General features: G+C 40.5%; 2 protein-coding genes across 4 annotated transcripts in view; both read left to right on the forward strand.

The window, feature by feature from the left end:
- Positions 1–13,629, forward strand: part of dusp8a (dual specificity phosphatase 8a) — a 51,011-nt gene that overhangs the window by 11,480 nt on the left and 25,902 nt on the right. For 2 of the 3 annotated variants that reach the window (XM_039663129.2, XM_039663130.2), the window contains exon 2: positions 3,096–3,453. In XM_039663129.2, coding sequence (XP_039519063.2) covers positions 3,223–3,453 — 231 coding nt within the window. In that variant the 5' untranslated portion in view covers positions 3,096–3,222. The remainder of the gene's footprint in view (positions 1–3,095; positions 3,454–13,629) is intronic. The other variant, XM_039663131.2, reaches the window with a different exon arrangement.
- LOC148965039 (uncharacterized) lies at positions 101–3,066 on the forward strand. Its single transcript, XM_089127819.1, has one exon. It carries the CDS (start codon positions 101–103, stop codon positions 2,663–2,665), a length of 2,565 nt encoding a protein of 854 aa, XP_088983945.1. The 3' UTR covers positions 2,666–3,066.

Here is a 13,629-nt window from a genome sequence, read left to right on the forward strand (position 1 = left end):
CCAAGCAAGCTTCTGACTGCAGAATCTAGTCTAGTTAAGTCTAGAAGTTTATTCTTGAAGCGCCGCTAATAAAATGCATTTATAGCAATGCTAATAACCAATGGGGTTCGTTCTAGTGTTACGCAGCACGTTTGAACTTCAGCGAGAACCAATGGGGTTCATTCTCGTGTTACGCAGCACGTTTGAACTTCAGCGAGAACCAATGGGGTTTGTTCTAGTGTTACGCAGCACGTTTGAACTTCAGCGAGAACCAATGGGGTTCGTTCTAGTGTTATGCAGCACGTTTGAACTTCAGCGAGAACCAATGGGGTTCATTCTCGTGTTACGCAGCACGTTTGAACTTCAGCGAGAACCAATGGGGTTCATTCTCGTGTTACGCAGCACGTTTGAACTTCAGCGAGAACCAATGGGGTTCATTCTCGTGTTACGCAGCACGTTTGAACTTCAGCGAGAACCAATGGGGTTCATTCTCCTGTTACGAAGCACGTTTGAACTTCAGCGAGAACCAATGGGGTTCATTCTCGTGTTACGCAGCACGTTTGAACTTCAGCGAGAACCAATGGGTTTCTTTCTAGTGTTACGCAGCACGTTTGAACTTCAGCGAGAACCAATGGGGTTCATTCTCGTGTTACGAAGCACGTTTGAACTTCAGCGAGAACCAATGGGGTTCATTCTAGTGTTACGCAGCACGTTTGAACTTCAGCCAGAACCAATGGGGTTCATTCTAGTGTTACGTAGCACGTTTGAACTTCAGCGAGAACCAATAGGGTTCATTCTCGTGTTACGCAGCACGTTTGAACTTCAGCGAGAACCAATGGGGTTCGTTCTAGTGTTACGCAGCACGTTTGAACTTCAGCGAGAACCAATGGGGTTCGTTCTCGTGTTACGCAGCACGTTTGAACTTCAGCGAGAACCAATGGGGTTCGTTCTAGTGTTACGCAGCACGTTTGAACTTCAGCGAGAACCAATGGGGTTCGTTCTAGTGTTACACAGCACGTTTGAACTTCAGCGAGAACCAATGGGGTTCGTTCTAGTGTTACGCAGCACGTTTGAACTTCAGCGAAAACCAATGGGGTTCGTTCTAGTGTTATGCAGCACTATTGAACTTCAGCGAGAACCAATGGGGTTCGTTCTAGTGTTACGCAGCACGTTTGAACTTCAGCGAGAACCAATGGGGTTCGTTCTAATGTTACGCAGCACGTTTGAACTTCAGGGAGAACCAATGGGGTTCGTTCTAGTGTTACGCAGCACGTTTGAACTTCAGCGAGAACCAATGGGGTTCGTTCTAGTGTTATGCAGCACTATTGAACTTCAGCGAGAACCAATGGGGTTCGTTCTAGTGTTACGCAGCACGTTTGAACTTCAGCGAGAACCAATGGGGTTCGTTCTAGTGTTACGCACCACGTTTGAACTTCAGCGAGAACCAATGGGGTTCGTTCTAGTGTTACGCAGCATGTTTGAACTTCAGCGAGAACCAATGGGGTTCGTTCTAGTGTTACTCAGCACGTTTGAACTTCAGCGAGAACAAATGGGGTTCATTCTCGTGTTACGCAGCACGTTTGAACTTCAGCGAGAACCAATGGGGTTCATTCTAGTGTTACGCAGCACGTTTGAACTTCAGCGAGAACCAATAGGGTTCATTCTCGTGTTACGCAGCACATTTGAACTTCAGCGAGAACCAATGGGGTTCATTCTAGTGTTACGTAGCACGTTTGAACTTCAGCGAGAACCAATAGGGTTCATTCTCGTGTTACGCAGCACGTTTGAACTTCAGCGAGAACCAATGGGGTTCGTTCTCGTGTTACGCAGCACGTTTGAACTTCAGCGAGAACCAATGGGGTTCGTTCTAGTGTTACGCAGCACGTTTGAACTTCAGCGAGAACCAATGGGGTTCGTTCTCGTGTTACGCAGCACGTTTGAACTTCAGCGAGAACCAATGGGGTTCATTCGCACGTTTGAACTTCAGCGAGAACCAATGGGGTTCGTTCTAATGTTACGCAGCACGTTTGAACTTCAGCGAGAACCAATGGGGTTCGTTCTAGTGTTACGCAGCACGTTTGAACTTCAGCGAGAACCAATGGGGTTCATTCGCACGTTTGAACTTCAGCGAGAACCAATGGGGTTCGTTCTAATGTTACGCAGCACGTTTGAACTTCAGCGAGAACCAATGGGGTTCGTTCTAGTGTTACGCAGCACGTTTGAACTTCAGCAAGAACCAATGAGATTCATTCTCTTGTTACGCAGCACGTTTGAGCTTCAGCGAGAACCAATGAGGTTCATTCTTGTGTTACGCAGCACGTTTGAACTTCAGCGAGAACCAATGGGGTTCGTTCTAATGTTACGCAGCACGTTTGAACTTCAGCGAGAACCAATGGGGTTCGTTCTAGTGTCACGTAGCACGTTTGAACTTCAGCGAGAACCAATGGGGTTCGTTCTCGTGTTACGCAGCACGTTTGAACTTCAGCGAGAACCAATGGGGTTCATTCGCACGTTTGAACTTCAGCGAGAACCAATGGGGTTCGTTCTAATGTTACGCAGCACGTTTGAACTTCAGCGAGAACCAATGGGGTTCGTTCTAGTGTTACGCAGCACGTTTGAGCTTCAGCGAGAACCAATGAGGTTCATTCTTGTGTTAAGCAGCACGTTTGAGCTTCTGATTCTCTGATGTCAGTTAATGGTTGTATGACATTCAAGTAAATATTTTTTTTTTGTGTCTCAGTCCACATTCACGAATGCTTATGAAACTCACCATTAACTAATGTTAACTAATGGGACATTATTGTAAAGGGTTAACAGGACTCTTATACCATTTACAAAAAATGTTTGACTTTGAATGACATGTGGTGTAATCGTCAAGTAAAATGTAAAAACACATTTCTGTACATCATCAATCATTATTGTCACCAATGTTTGCTCTGTCATAATGTTTGCTCATGTGCTGAAAAGAAGAACAAGCAGGAACAAACTTGTTTTTGTCCTGTGTAGTTTTTTCCTAACAAGGAACAACAATCCTATGTGACCAAAAAAAATGAAACGAGATGCACCTTTCCCAGTTATGATTGTAAAAAAAACCTGTTGCTTTTGTTTTTCCTCAGACACCATGCGCACCTTGATGTCTCTTTGTGACCCGTGTCAGTGATTTTAAGATCACTGATCCACCGCCCTCTGCCTTGGTTGTCGTCGTGAGCAACCTTCATCCAGAGAGGGCTTCCGGGTACCTCCATGGCGGGGGAAAAGGGTCGTCGCAGCGTCATGGATATCAAGCGCCTGGCGGGGCTGCTCCAGCGTGGAGCCGGGCGATTGCTGGTCATCGACAGTCGGACTTTCTCGGAGTACAACGCCTCGCACGTTTACGGTGCCGTCAACGTCTGCTGTTCCAAACTGGTCAAGAGGAGGCTTCAGCAGGACAAGGTGTCAGTTACCGAGCTCCTCCAACCCAACGGAAAGGTCAAGGTATCAAGCGTGTGTTTGGGAGAATGTGTGGGTAGTTTATGTAATCAAGGAATTGGGGAACCATCGGTGGCATCCAAAGGCGGTTGATGTCTGTACGCGGACAGCTGCGAGCCTTTGAAGGGTTCATTTTACAATGCTGTTCGTTTTGTGTGGACTTCACAACCATGTCGCTTCACGATATTATAATGAACTAATGTTTACTTGTGAACACCCATTAAAGAGTCCCTGCTTTTGGCGCCAACTTGCAACATCTGCTGGCAAATTCATATGCACATATAGTATTTGACACTTCCTTATGTAAAATGATTTCGTAATTAGGTGTAGTAGTCAACAGTCAGGATGAAGTCGAAGAAAATGTTTGAGAACACAAATCAGGGGTCTTGAAGTTTTCTGGCGAGCAGCTACCCTTGATCTTCCCAGATTGCGCATTTCTAAATTTGGAGGACCACTGTAGGTTTATTGGTTATCAGAGCCTCTGAAATTGGAGACTTGAGTTTTCCATGACTTCTACATCGAATATGACATCATTTTTCCCGCCCGACTGGCATGCCAAGTCTTTATATTTTTAGGCACTCTGTGAAACTGACAGAACTCTTAGGGGGAAATCCAACCAACAGATGTCACGTAAAACTTCATGCCATTACTGGTGAGGTCAATGGCGAAAACTGATCCGCCTTTATTGTGCACCTCGCTTTCCAGAAAAGTCATGCCGCATAGGGAATGCAGTGCAATTTTATGTCACACCAATGATGAACACTGAAAACAAAGCCACCATGACACAACACTCTTTTTTTGAGGGCATAGAGATACAGCTTGCCTTGGTTGTTGGTTCATGAAATCTATTTTGTCGGTTCCTCATATTCAGGTTCACCTGTCATGCATGCAGTCCAACTCGTGCTTTTCCGGTTTGGCTTGCAATTAGAAGGTTTGCGTGCTCTTTGTAACAGATTTCAACAGTTTTTTTATATGCACGTTTTTGTCCCATTTATTAATTTACACTTATACACTTATATTAATTCATTTTGATCTTTTTTGGGGTGGAATTGTAGACACTAAATTGTCTGTAGGTGTAAATGAGAGTGTGAATGTCTGTGTGTGAGCCTGGCCATCCGTTCAGTGTGTCCCCTGCCTGTAGCTGAAGATGCTGGGATGGATTGATGGATAGCTTTATTTTTGAGTAGGGTTGGGTATCGTTTGAATTTGAATGATTCTGATTCCGATTCCGATTCCTTGTTTCGATTCCGGTTCCCAACGATTCTCGATTCCGATTCTTTTTTAAGAGGCAGGGTCAAAAAAGTTTAGCTAACCTTGCTAACCAATGGCCTTTCTGAAGGAAATAATCCTTTCTGAAGGAAATACTCTTTCTGTAAAAACACTCCTTTTGTCACAAATTTTGCATTTTGCCGAGATTTCGTTATTTTTAGAAAAGTGAAGCCACACTTTGGATCGTCGACGTAAGCTACTCATGTTCGACTCGCGTGGTTATGCCAACACTTCCGGTAGACGCTTCTGCGTTGGTGTTGTTCAGCGGTTTCTTCTTCCGCTCGGCGGACTGTGAATATCGAAACTAGGAATCGAAATTTTTACTTTTGAACGATTCCGGGAAAAACAAAAAGTTAGTCTTGGTTCCAATCGATACTCGATTCTCGATACCCAACCCTATTTTTGAGTGGCAAAAATTGAGAAATGTCAGGGCGATACAACTGTCCTGATATAATAATTAAGGAAAAGATTTAACTCTTCGTCATCTCTTGATATTTTGGGTACTTCTTCGACATATGTTTTATATGTTTTAGTATGGTGCTGGCACTGAGCATGTCAGCTATGGGCCTTTGTGTGCTATTTGTTTCCAAAAAATAAATAAAGAAATAAATAAAATAGGCACTTTGATTGAGATTTTCTGGCCAAAACCAGTTCCATCTGAACGTAACAGAGTGGCACTGTTTTCTTGGGTCACTCTTTTGCTGCATTCCCTATTTCTTTCCACTGCCGAGCCCAGAGGCTGTGTGGCTTTTATTATCTCCCTCAGTAAAGAGGATAACACTTGTGATTAATGCAAGTCCTGGATAAAGCTGGAGCTATCTGGGTGTAAGTGGGGGAGGTGGGATGGGGGACGAATTCAGGAAACTCTTTGTTATTGGATGAGCATGACATCATAATCTTTAGTGTGGCCACTGACAGAGCGCTAGCTGAGCACGTGCAAATCGTCTACGCGACTAGCACTGGATCCAGACAAAACCCTACCCCCTACATCCCCCCCCCCCCCCCCACTGCTTTGGACAGCTGCCATTACCAGAAGTTGTGGCATCAATGTGTGAGCTGAAAGTAACGACATCACCGCAACCAAAGGCCACCAGTGTGGTCCATTGTGAGCGCGAATAAAGGAAGGAAGTGAAAGAGGGTATAAATGGATGGGTAGCACACATCCACACTGAGATAATGCCCGAGGTCCCCCATGGCTCTGTGTTCGGCCCATTTCAGATTACATCAGCGGAAGGCACCATATGCGCCAATTGCCTGGCCTGCATTGTAAATAGGTCAGTGTTAAGTGCAGAAGATAGAGTGCAATGGTACAGAAGCAGGTCTTCCTTTGCAGCCACGAACAGTCTTGGCTTATGCTAATCTGTGCTGCTGAATGTTCCGTTGAGCTGGTACTGACAGATGGCTATGTGGTCGCCCAGAGCGAAGACAGCCGAATAGACAGATCTGAAGGATGTTCGGATTGAACTGTGGCCTAAGAAAGGAAGGTTATTATCCAGGCTTTTATCTTGCACTCTTTGTAGAACATAACCCCTTTTCAAAATTTCACTTGTTTTCACTTGATTTTCTAACAAAAACGTCATTGATGTTTTTCCATGCAAATCTCACCGCCAGGTTAATGGCTAAAAGAAATGTGCCCACTCCCAAGTCTCAATGAGATTCTGGCACCAATGATGCATGGGTTCCTCCTTCAGTGTAATTGAGCTGAATAAAGACACTATAACTTTGCAACATTAACACTTGCTGAACTGAATGAAATCGATTTTGAACTGACCTGAGTGCAATAGTTTCACTAATGCCTTCTATAGAGCAGCTTATAGCTGAATTGAACTTCATAATTGATGAACTGCTGCATTGACACAATTATTGAACTGATTTGAAATAACACTGAATAAACTCTAGAGAGCTGCTGAACTGCTAAATGTATTCATTTTACAACATTAAAGGGACACTTCACATCTGGAAAGATGAATGCGTATTTAAAATGGGTTATTTAGAAGAAATGTGGAATTATTTTTGAATTGTGAGCTTTCTAGACTGAGAAAAGCCAGAAAATGTATTTTTGGCTTATGCGAATGAAAGACAACAACTCCCAGAATGCACTTGCTTCGCTGCCCTAAGAGGCCACGCCTACCGGTAACAGAGCGCAGTAGTTAAACAACAAGTCTAGAGCTGTGTCTTAAACCGCTCACTCGTTCACTCATTCACTAATCCCTATATAGTGTATGGCATTTGAGTGCACTATATCTGCAAGGAGTGAACGAGATGAAGTAAGTGAATTCGGACGCTGACGTTTACACTGTGCGTCGGAGAGTTGGAGCTGTCGCAGTAAAGGCTTCGTCACGCGTACTGATAAAACTCATTTTATCTTACATTACCTACTTTATAAAATAATATTAACAACAATAACAATCATAATGACTTTATTTTGTAATTATATACCTCGATGCCAGCTTTGTAGTTTCATCGACTGAAATTGTAACTCTCACGTTCACAGATGACGTGTCGTCGAGCGCCCTCCGGCGACCGTTATTCAATTCAAATGAATACGCATCTTAACGACTATTAACGGATATTTTTCAAATCCTCCAGTGGATGTAATGTAATCTCTGGTTTAAATTTGCTCGCGTTGCACTTTCATGCGCGCTCAGTTCTCTCCGCATTGGATTGTGGGAAATAGGGCTTCAGCAAGTGTACATCGAATGTACACTCGAATTCAGAGGGGATTGTGGGTAAAAGTAGTGAATGAATGTAGGGAATGATGTCGTTCACTCAGAATTCGGACACCACTACAAAATGGCCGACACCCGATATAGTGCACTATATAGTGGATAGGGAGCGATTTCAGACACAGCTTAGGCTACTAGTGAGTCTCAAAATTCGGCTTTTGCGTTCTACAGTCGCCATTCATCATGTTTTCTGTAGCGAGCAGGACGAGTGAGGTACGCGGGAGAACGGCGCGATGCCAGTGGCGTGATTACCAATGAGCGACACCTGTGAGACGCACCGGTCTCGCATCTCTCACGAAGGAGCGGGAATTTTCTTACCAATGTTAAAACGCACATCAACTGATCACTTGTTTAGCGTTCATGTAAACACTACATTCAGATTCACCAATCGAAATAAATTCAGTTAGATTGAAACAAAAGCTGTGCATGTAAACAATGAATGGCGACTGCAGAAAGCAAAAGCTGAATCCCGGACATCGACGGCCGAACCGGGAAAACGAGGATGGTAACCCCAGCTTTCTCCACAGAACAAGAGCCTGCTAGCTTAGCTTCCAAAACAAGATGGCTGACACTATGTGTCCACTCTGTGAGTGAGATCCCATCACCCTCTATGGGCGGGTTAAAAACATGCGGGACGGCGTTAACCTCTGGCCAAAAAATCCTCCAATGACACAACTGAAGATTTTTTCCAGACAAAAAATACATAAATCTCTCGTCTCAGGGGGATATGAGGGTGGAAAGCACGGTAATTCGAAAATACTACAGGTTTTCTTCTAATACAAAGCTTAATGCTAAATCCTGAAGTATCCCTTTAACAATCCCATTCCTGTTCATTAATGTGACGCTGCTTTGAATCATTCTGTGTTGTATGCTAAATGCTTAAATGTGACTTGACTTGAGCGATATGTATGCTAAAATATATGCAACATCTAAAATCACATCAACATACTAAAAAGCAGTATGTAGATTCCTACACTGTAGCTTCCTGATATATTTTCATGTGAAAATTGACATTGTTGACTATGTCCTGATTCACTGAACGTTTAAAAGGACAGAGTACATACTTGTCAACAAGTTAAATTATAATAAATGAGCCAGAGAGCTGAATGGCACGGGTCTCTAGATATACAGTATGTATCCACACAGGCCCCCGACAGGTGATATAAATAGTTATTGAACGTGCCATTTTTTAAATTCTGCTGATGTCACAGCATGCAAACAATCCGAATATGTTACAGATCTCTGCAGTGACCTTGGGAACATCCTGTGGTTCATGGAAAATGTGGCTATTTGACATGCTCGTCTTTGTGGGTGACACCTAACTATTACTGAACCTCTATATTGCTTGGTTTAGTAATAAGTGGGTACCTAATTACAACCCCACAGCAATGGCTGATGGGATTTTCGAAGTGTCTCCGGCTATTTTCGGAATAGCATCTTACTATAACATTTATTATATTCCTTCAGTATGCAATATGTGTGTATACTATTTGCATTTGTGTCAATTTCTGTATGTGTGGAATACCTGAATAAACTATATTTTTGGTTGCACTTTATTTTATAGTGTACTTAGCTAAGAAAGGACTGGCTAATATAAGGTAACTACATGGGTTAAAGGGATACTCCACTTTTTTTTTGTTTGGAAATAGGCTCATTGACTTCCATAGTATGGAAGTCAATGGGACCAGAAACTGTCTGGTTACTGATATTCTTCTAAATATCAGAAAATCGTCTGAATGTATTCGAAAATAGTAAAATCCAACTGTTTAACTCTGGGGGAGTTGTAAAATGAGCCTATTTCCAAAAAAAAAAAAAAAGTGGAGTATCCCTTTAAGGTTAGGTTTAAGTGTAGCATCAGGGTTATTTCCAAATTATTACTATAATAAGGACATAGTATGTACATGAGGAACAGGACTGTAAAATAAAGTGCTACCATATTTTTAAAAATATAACAGTTCCAATTTCATCTTATCAATCTTATCTGTGTGAAATTTTATATAAAAATAATACATGCATAAAATAATAAATACTAAACATAGTACTGTATATTATATAAAAATTTTCTTAAAATAATAGATATTATACAGTACATTATATTGATGTTATTATATCATTAATAGGGCTGTGAAACAGTTAATCATGATTAATCACATCCAAAATAAAAGTTTGTGTTTACAAAATATATGTGTGTAGTGTGTATAATTATTTTTTATATAATACACACACGTGCATGTATACATTTAAGAAATATTTGCATGTATATACTTTATATGCAGTATATTTATACACAATTAACATTATACATAAATATACATATTTGATATATTAATAACACATTTTTCTTAAATATATTCATGCATATGTGTGTATTTATATATACAAAATAATTATGCACACTACACCCACATATATTATGTAAACACAAACTTTTATTTAGGATGCGATTAATCGCGATTAATTGCGATTAATCGTTTCACAACTAATAAATAAGAAAAATAAGACAGTATATTTTATGTATTGCTTAAAAATAAACATTATACATGGTATTTCATATTTTAAATATTCAGCACAGTGCAATAAATATCAGTGCACTCGAGTTGAATGTATTTTTCCAGTGTGGAATATGAGCTGTAAAATCTTTCTCTGTCGGCCTGTGGGATGTTTTTTACCTAGAATACAATTACAAAACCTTTTTAATATTAGAGAAAACTGGACATCACTTTGTTCATTAATAAATATGCCTGTCATTTTGATGTTAAACAGAATGACTTATAAGTAAAAAAACAATCATATGTGTAGATGTGGCAGCATTCGTGTTGCCCTACAGGTGACCCAGGTTCAGCAGGCCTTCACGGGAGGCCATGCTTCTAAAAGACCGTAATCCCCAGGTGATGATGTCATGTCCGGATTTAGCTTTCATCCAATTAAGGTGGAACACCTTGTACCGAAGCGGGAGGGGCCTGTGGGAGACGGGCAGGACAAAGAGGACGTTTCTCACTATCCCCTGTCAATCAATCACCTCAGTTTAATACCTTATCTAACAGCTAAGCTTCACTTGCATAATCGGTCAAGGTAAACGAAGAATGATAGGTGTAAACACATTTTAAAAGCAGGACTATGGTGCTATTGTTTAACTTTCTCAGTCAGAGTTGTGCTGGCAGGGAACGCTTGGTACTCTTCCACCCGAGTCCGACCTTCGGCAGGTGACATCACCTTTTAGGCACATTGCCAAGTTGTCGTGTTGTGGTGTGTACTGTGTTTACACACGCCGACTTTCGTTTTCTTTCACATACACCTTTCGCACCTTCTTACTTACTTAATTAGAGACACGTTGCATTTGCATTTGTTCACTAGTTGTGCTATGGATTGGAATGAAATGATCAATATATAGCTTATTTGTATCAGTTTGTCTTTGGGTCGTTATATTTCACAGATTTCTGCTTGTTCTAAATCAGATACAGATAAAGTAGCACAGTAAAGATATTTAGCACAGTAAAGCATTTATAGGAAATGGATGATGAATTGTGCATTAGTCAGAGAGCGATTGTGTGTGTTACACTGCAGCTGCGCATTAGTTTAGAACTTGCGTGTACAATAAGCCGTTTAAAATGTGCATTCACCCAGTAAATTAAGCATCCAGATAGTATAATCAGACATATATTTTGGCGTGCTCTCCGAGTATGCATTTATTTGTTATTTTAACTGTTTGGCAATGGAGTGTAAAAGCGGACTTTTACTCTATAGGCCATGATCAGCGACTAGTCGATTTCAACCTTAAAGGTACAATATGTAGTAGAGCCCGACCGATAAAGGATTTTGAAGGCCGATACCGATACAAATATTTTTTTGGTTTTAAAATCCAATATTCCGATATATCTATTTTTTTTTTCCAGAAACGCGCAAGAAAACATTAACAGATTTCCCTAACATTAGTTATTTGTAGCTATTTATGAGTTTTAACTAAAATATTATGATAATGAATTTTAAAAAGAAACTTGTTTCTTTTATTGTCACAACAGAACAGACTGATGATAGTGGCATTAGCTAGCTTTGTGGTTAGCTAGTCTATGATAAGCCAACCCGATCTCACGGGAATTCGTATGAATTTTACGAGGTGGCTGATTCGTAACAATTCGTACGACCTCACTCGTACGATTTTGCTAAATCGTACATATTTTACGAATTAGCCAATTCGTATGAATTCGTACGAATTACCTACCCCTGACCCCGCCCCTAAACATAACCGTCACGTGGGTTTAGACAAATCGTACAAATTCGTACAAGTGAGGTCGTATGAATTAGTACGAATTAGCCACTCTTGAATCACTCGTACGAATTGGTCGTGAGGTAGGGTAGGATAAGCCATAATTTAGCAATGGATAACGTCATACTGCAAATTGTAAAACATACATTTTCAATATAAAAGGCCAAGGAGAGATGATACGTCTCATTGCTATAACTGTCAAACGCTATTACAGAAATACTTCAGTCACATTATCAAAAGTTAAAAGGACAGTCAGTCAACTACACTGTAACAACGTAACTTAACTATTACTAGCTGATTCCGCTTCACTCTCGGGTTATTTAACAGCAGCAAAACTGGACATGATAGTCACGAATTTTGTCATGCTTATTTGAGTTGAGAGAACTGATGGTCATGTTCTTTTAATTGTTATTCAAGCAATGTACGTCTCGTGGCCAACTCAACGAGTGTTGCCAACAGGGACGGTGTAGAGTGCCCTCTGGTGGACAAACTATACAACTCCAACACTGATGACATGGTTCAAGTGTGTTTCATCCGTTTTTATTTTATTCTTGAAATATTCATTTATCGGCCATTATAACTGTCGATACCGATAGTTTGGAAAATGCCTAATATCGGCCGATAATATCGGCCTGCCGATATATCGGTCTGGCTCTACTTCATTCCCTGTTTATTGTAAATGGATGGAAAACGTAGTCGTACTTGGCTTATTTAATTGCTTTTTCTTTTTTCTTTTTTGTGAATAAAGTCAATGGAAATCACAATGGAGTTGTGACCAATATAGCCAAAGCAGTTTTTGCTACACACCCATCTATGCATTCCATATCGCTTCCTGCATAACTTCCTCTTCTCACCCCCTCTTTTTTGGTCCTCCATCTTTCCTCATCTTCTTCCTCTGTCGCTGGCCTCGTTGCGTCTCCCCTCCTCTCTCTCTCTGTTTTCTCCAGTAGTGCTCCAGTACTGTAGTGAGTCATTCTGCAGCGGCTCTGGCTGATGGTCATGTGATCAAAAACTGCCTGACAACATTGAGACAGCCGGGCTCGCGTGCAGCCACACACAGCTTTACACTCCTGCTGCATCACAAACACACACGCACACACAATCCCAAAGTCCATGCACTCCTATTCAATGCACTGATGCACACGCTAAAGCCTCCAGCCATCACGTTTTGTGTGAAATGCACGTCATTTGGAGCAGGAATAGAATGATACCACACCTTTGCTCTTGATTCTTGCATGTTTTTCTGTTCCACATTAAAGCACTTTAAAAAGCTGGGGCCTTTCGTAAAAATGCACTCTAATAATCACAGTGATTGAGCGATTTATCAGACAGATTGATTAATTGGCATATAAACATGCACGTCTGACCAGAATGATGTCTCCCCCTTGTGTCAGTTCCACAATACATTGTCTTAATAGTATTAATAGTATTAATATGTATTAATAGTATATTGTTTATATTTATAGTATATCGCTCATACAAACAAACATATTAGTATTAGTTGTTTATGTAATAAATGATATATAATATATTGCATGATATTGTTAGTTCCACAACCCAACATCTTTTTTAATATATAATATATACTGTATGTAAATATATATTATTAATAATATTTTATTAATATAATAATAACAATAATATTTATATACCATTTATATAATATATTATTCTAATATACTGTTTAAATCCCCTACAGTAAATATTCTAAAAAGTAAAAAATAGTTGTAAATAATTAATATTGTAATATATATATATTGCCAAGGCAACATTTTTAATTTTCGTTAAATTTAAAGGTATAGTTCACTTTGAAATTAATTTTTGATGTTTTAGCTTACCTCAAGGGCATCCAAGATCTAGGTGTCTTTGTTTCCGCAGTATTTTCAATTTTGATATTTTTAGGTCAAACCGTTCATATAATGG

This window comes from Pimephales promelas, chromosome 25 (assembly GCF_988280905.1).
Source record: "Pimephales promelas chromosome 25, fPimPro1.hap1.1, whole genome shotgun sequence".
NCBI classification, from domain to species: domain Eukaryota; kingdom Metazoa; phylum Chordata; class Actinopteri; order Cypriniformes; family Leuciscidae; genus Pimephales; species Pimephales promelas.

Excerpts from the sequence above, each read along its gene's own strand:
- LOC148965039 (XM_089127819.1), top strand. The coding sequence starts at position 101 with ATGGGGTTCGTTCTAGTGTTACGCAGCACGTTTGAACTTCAGCGAGAA.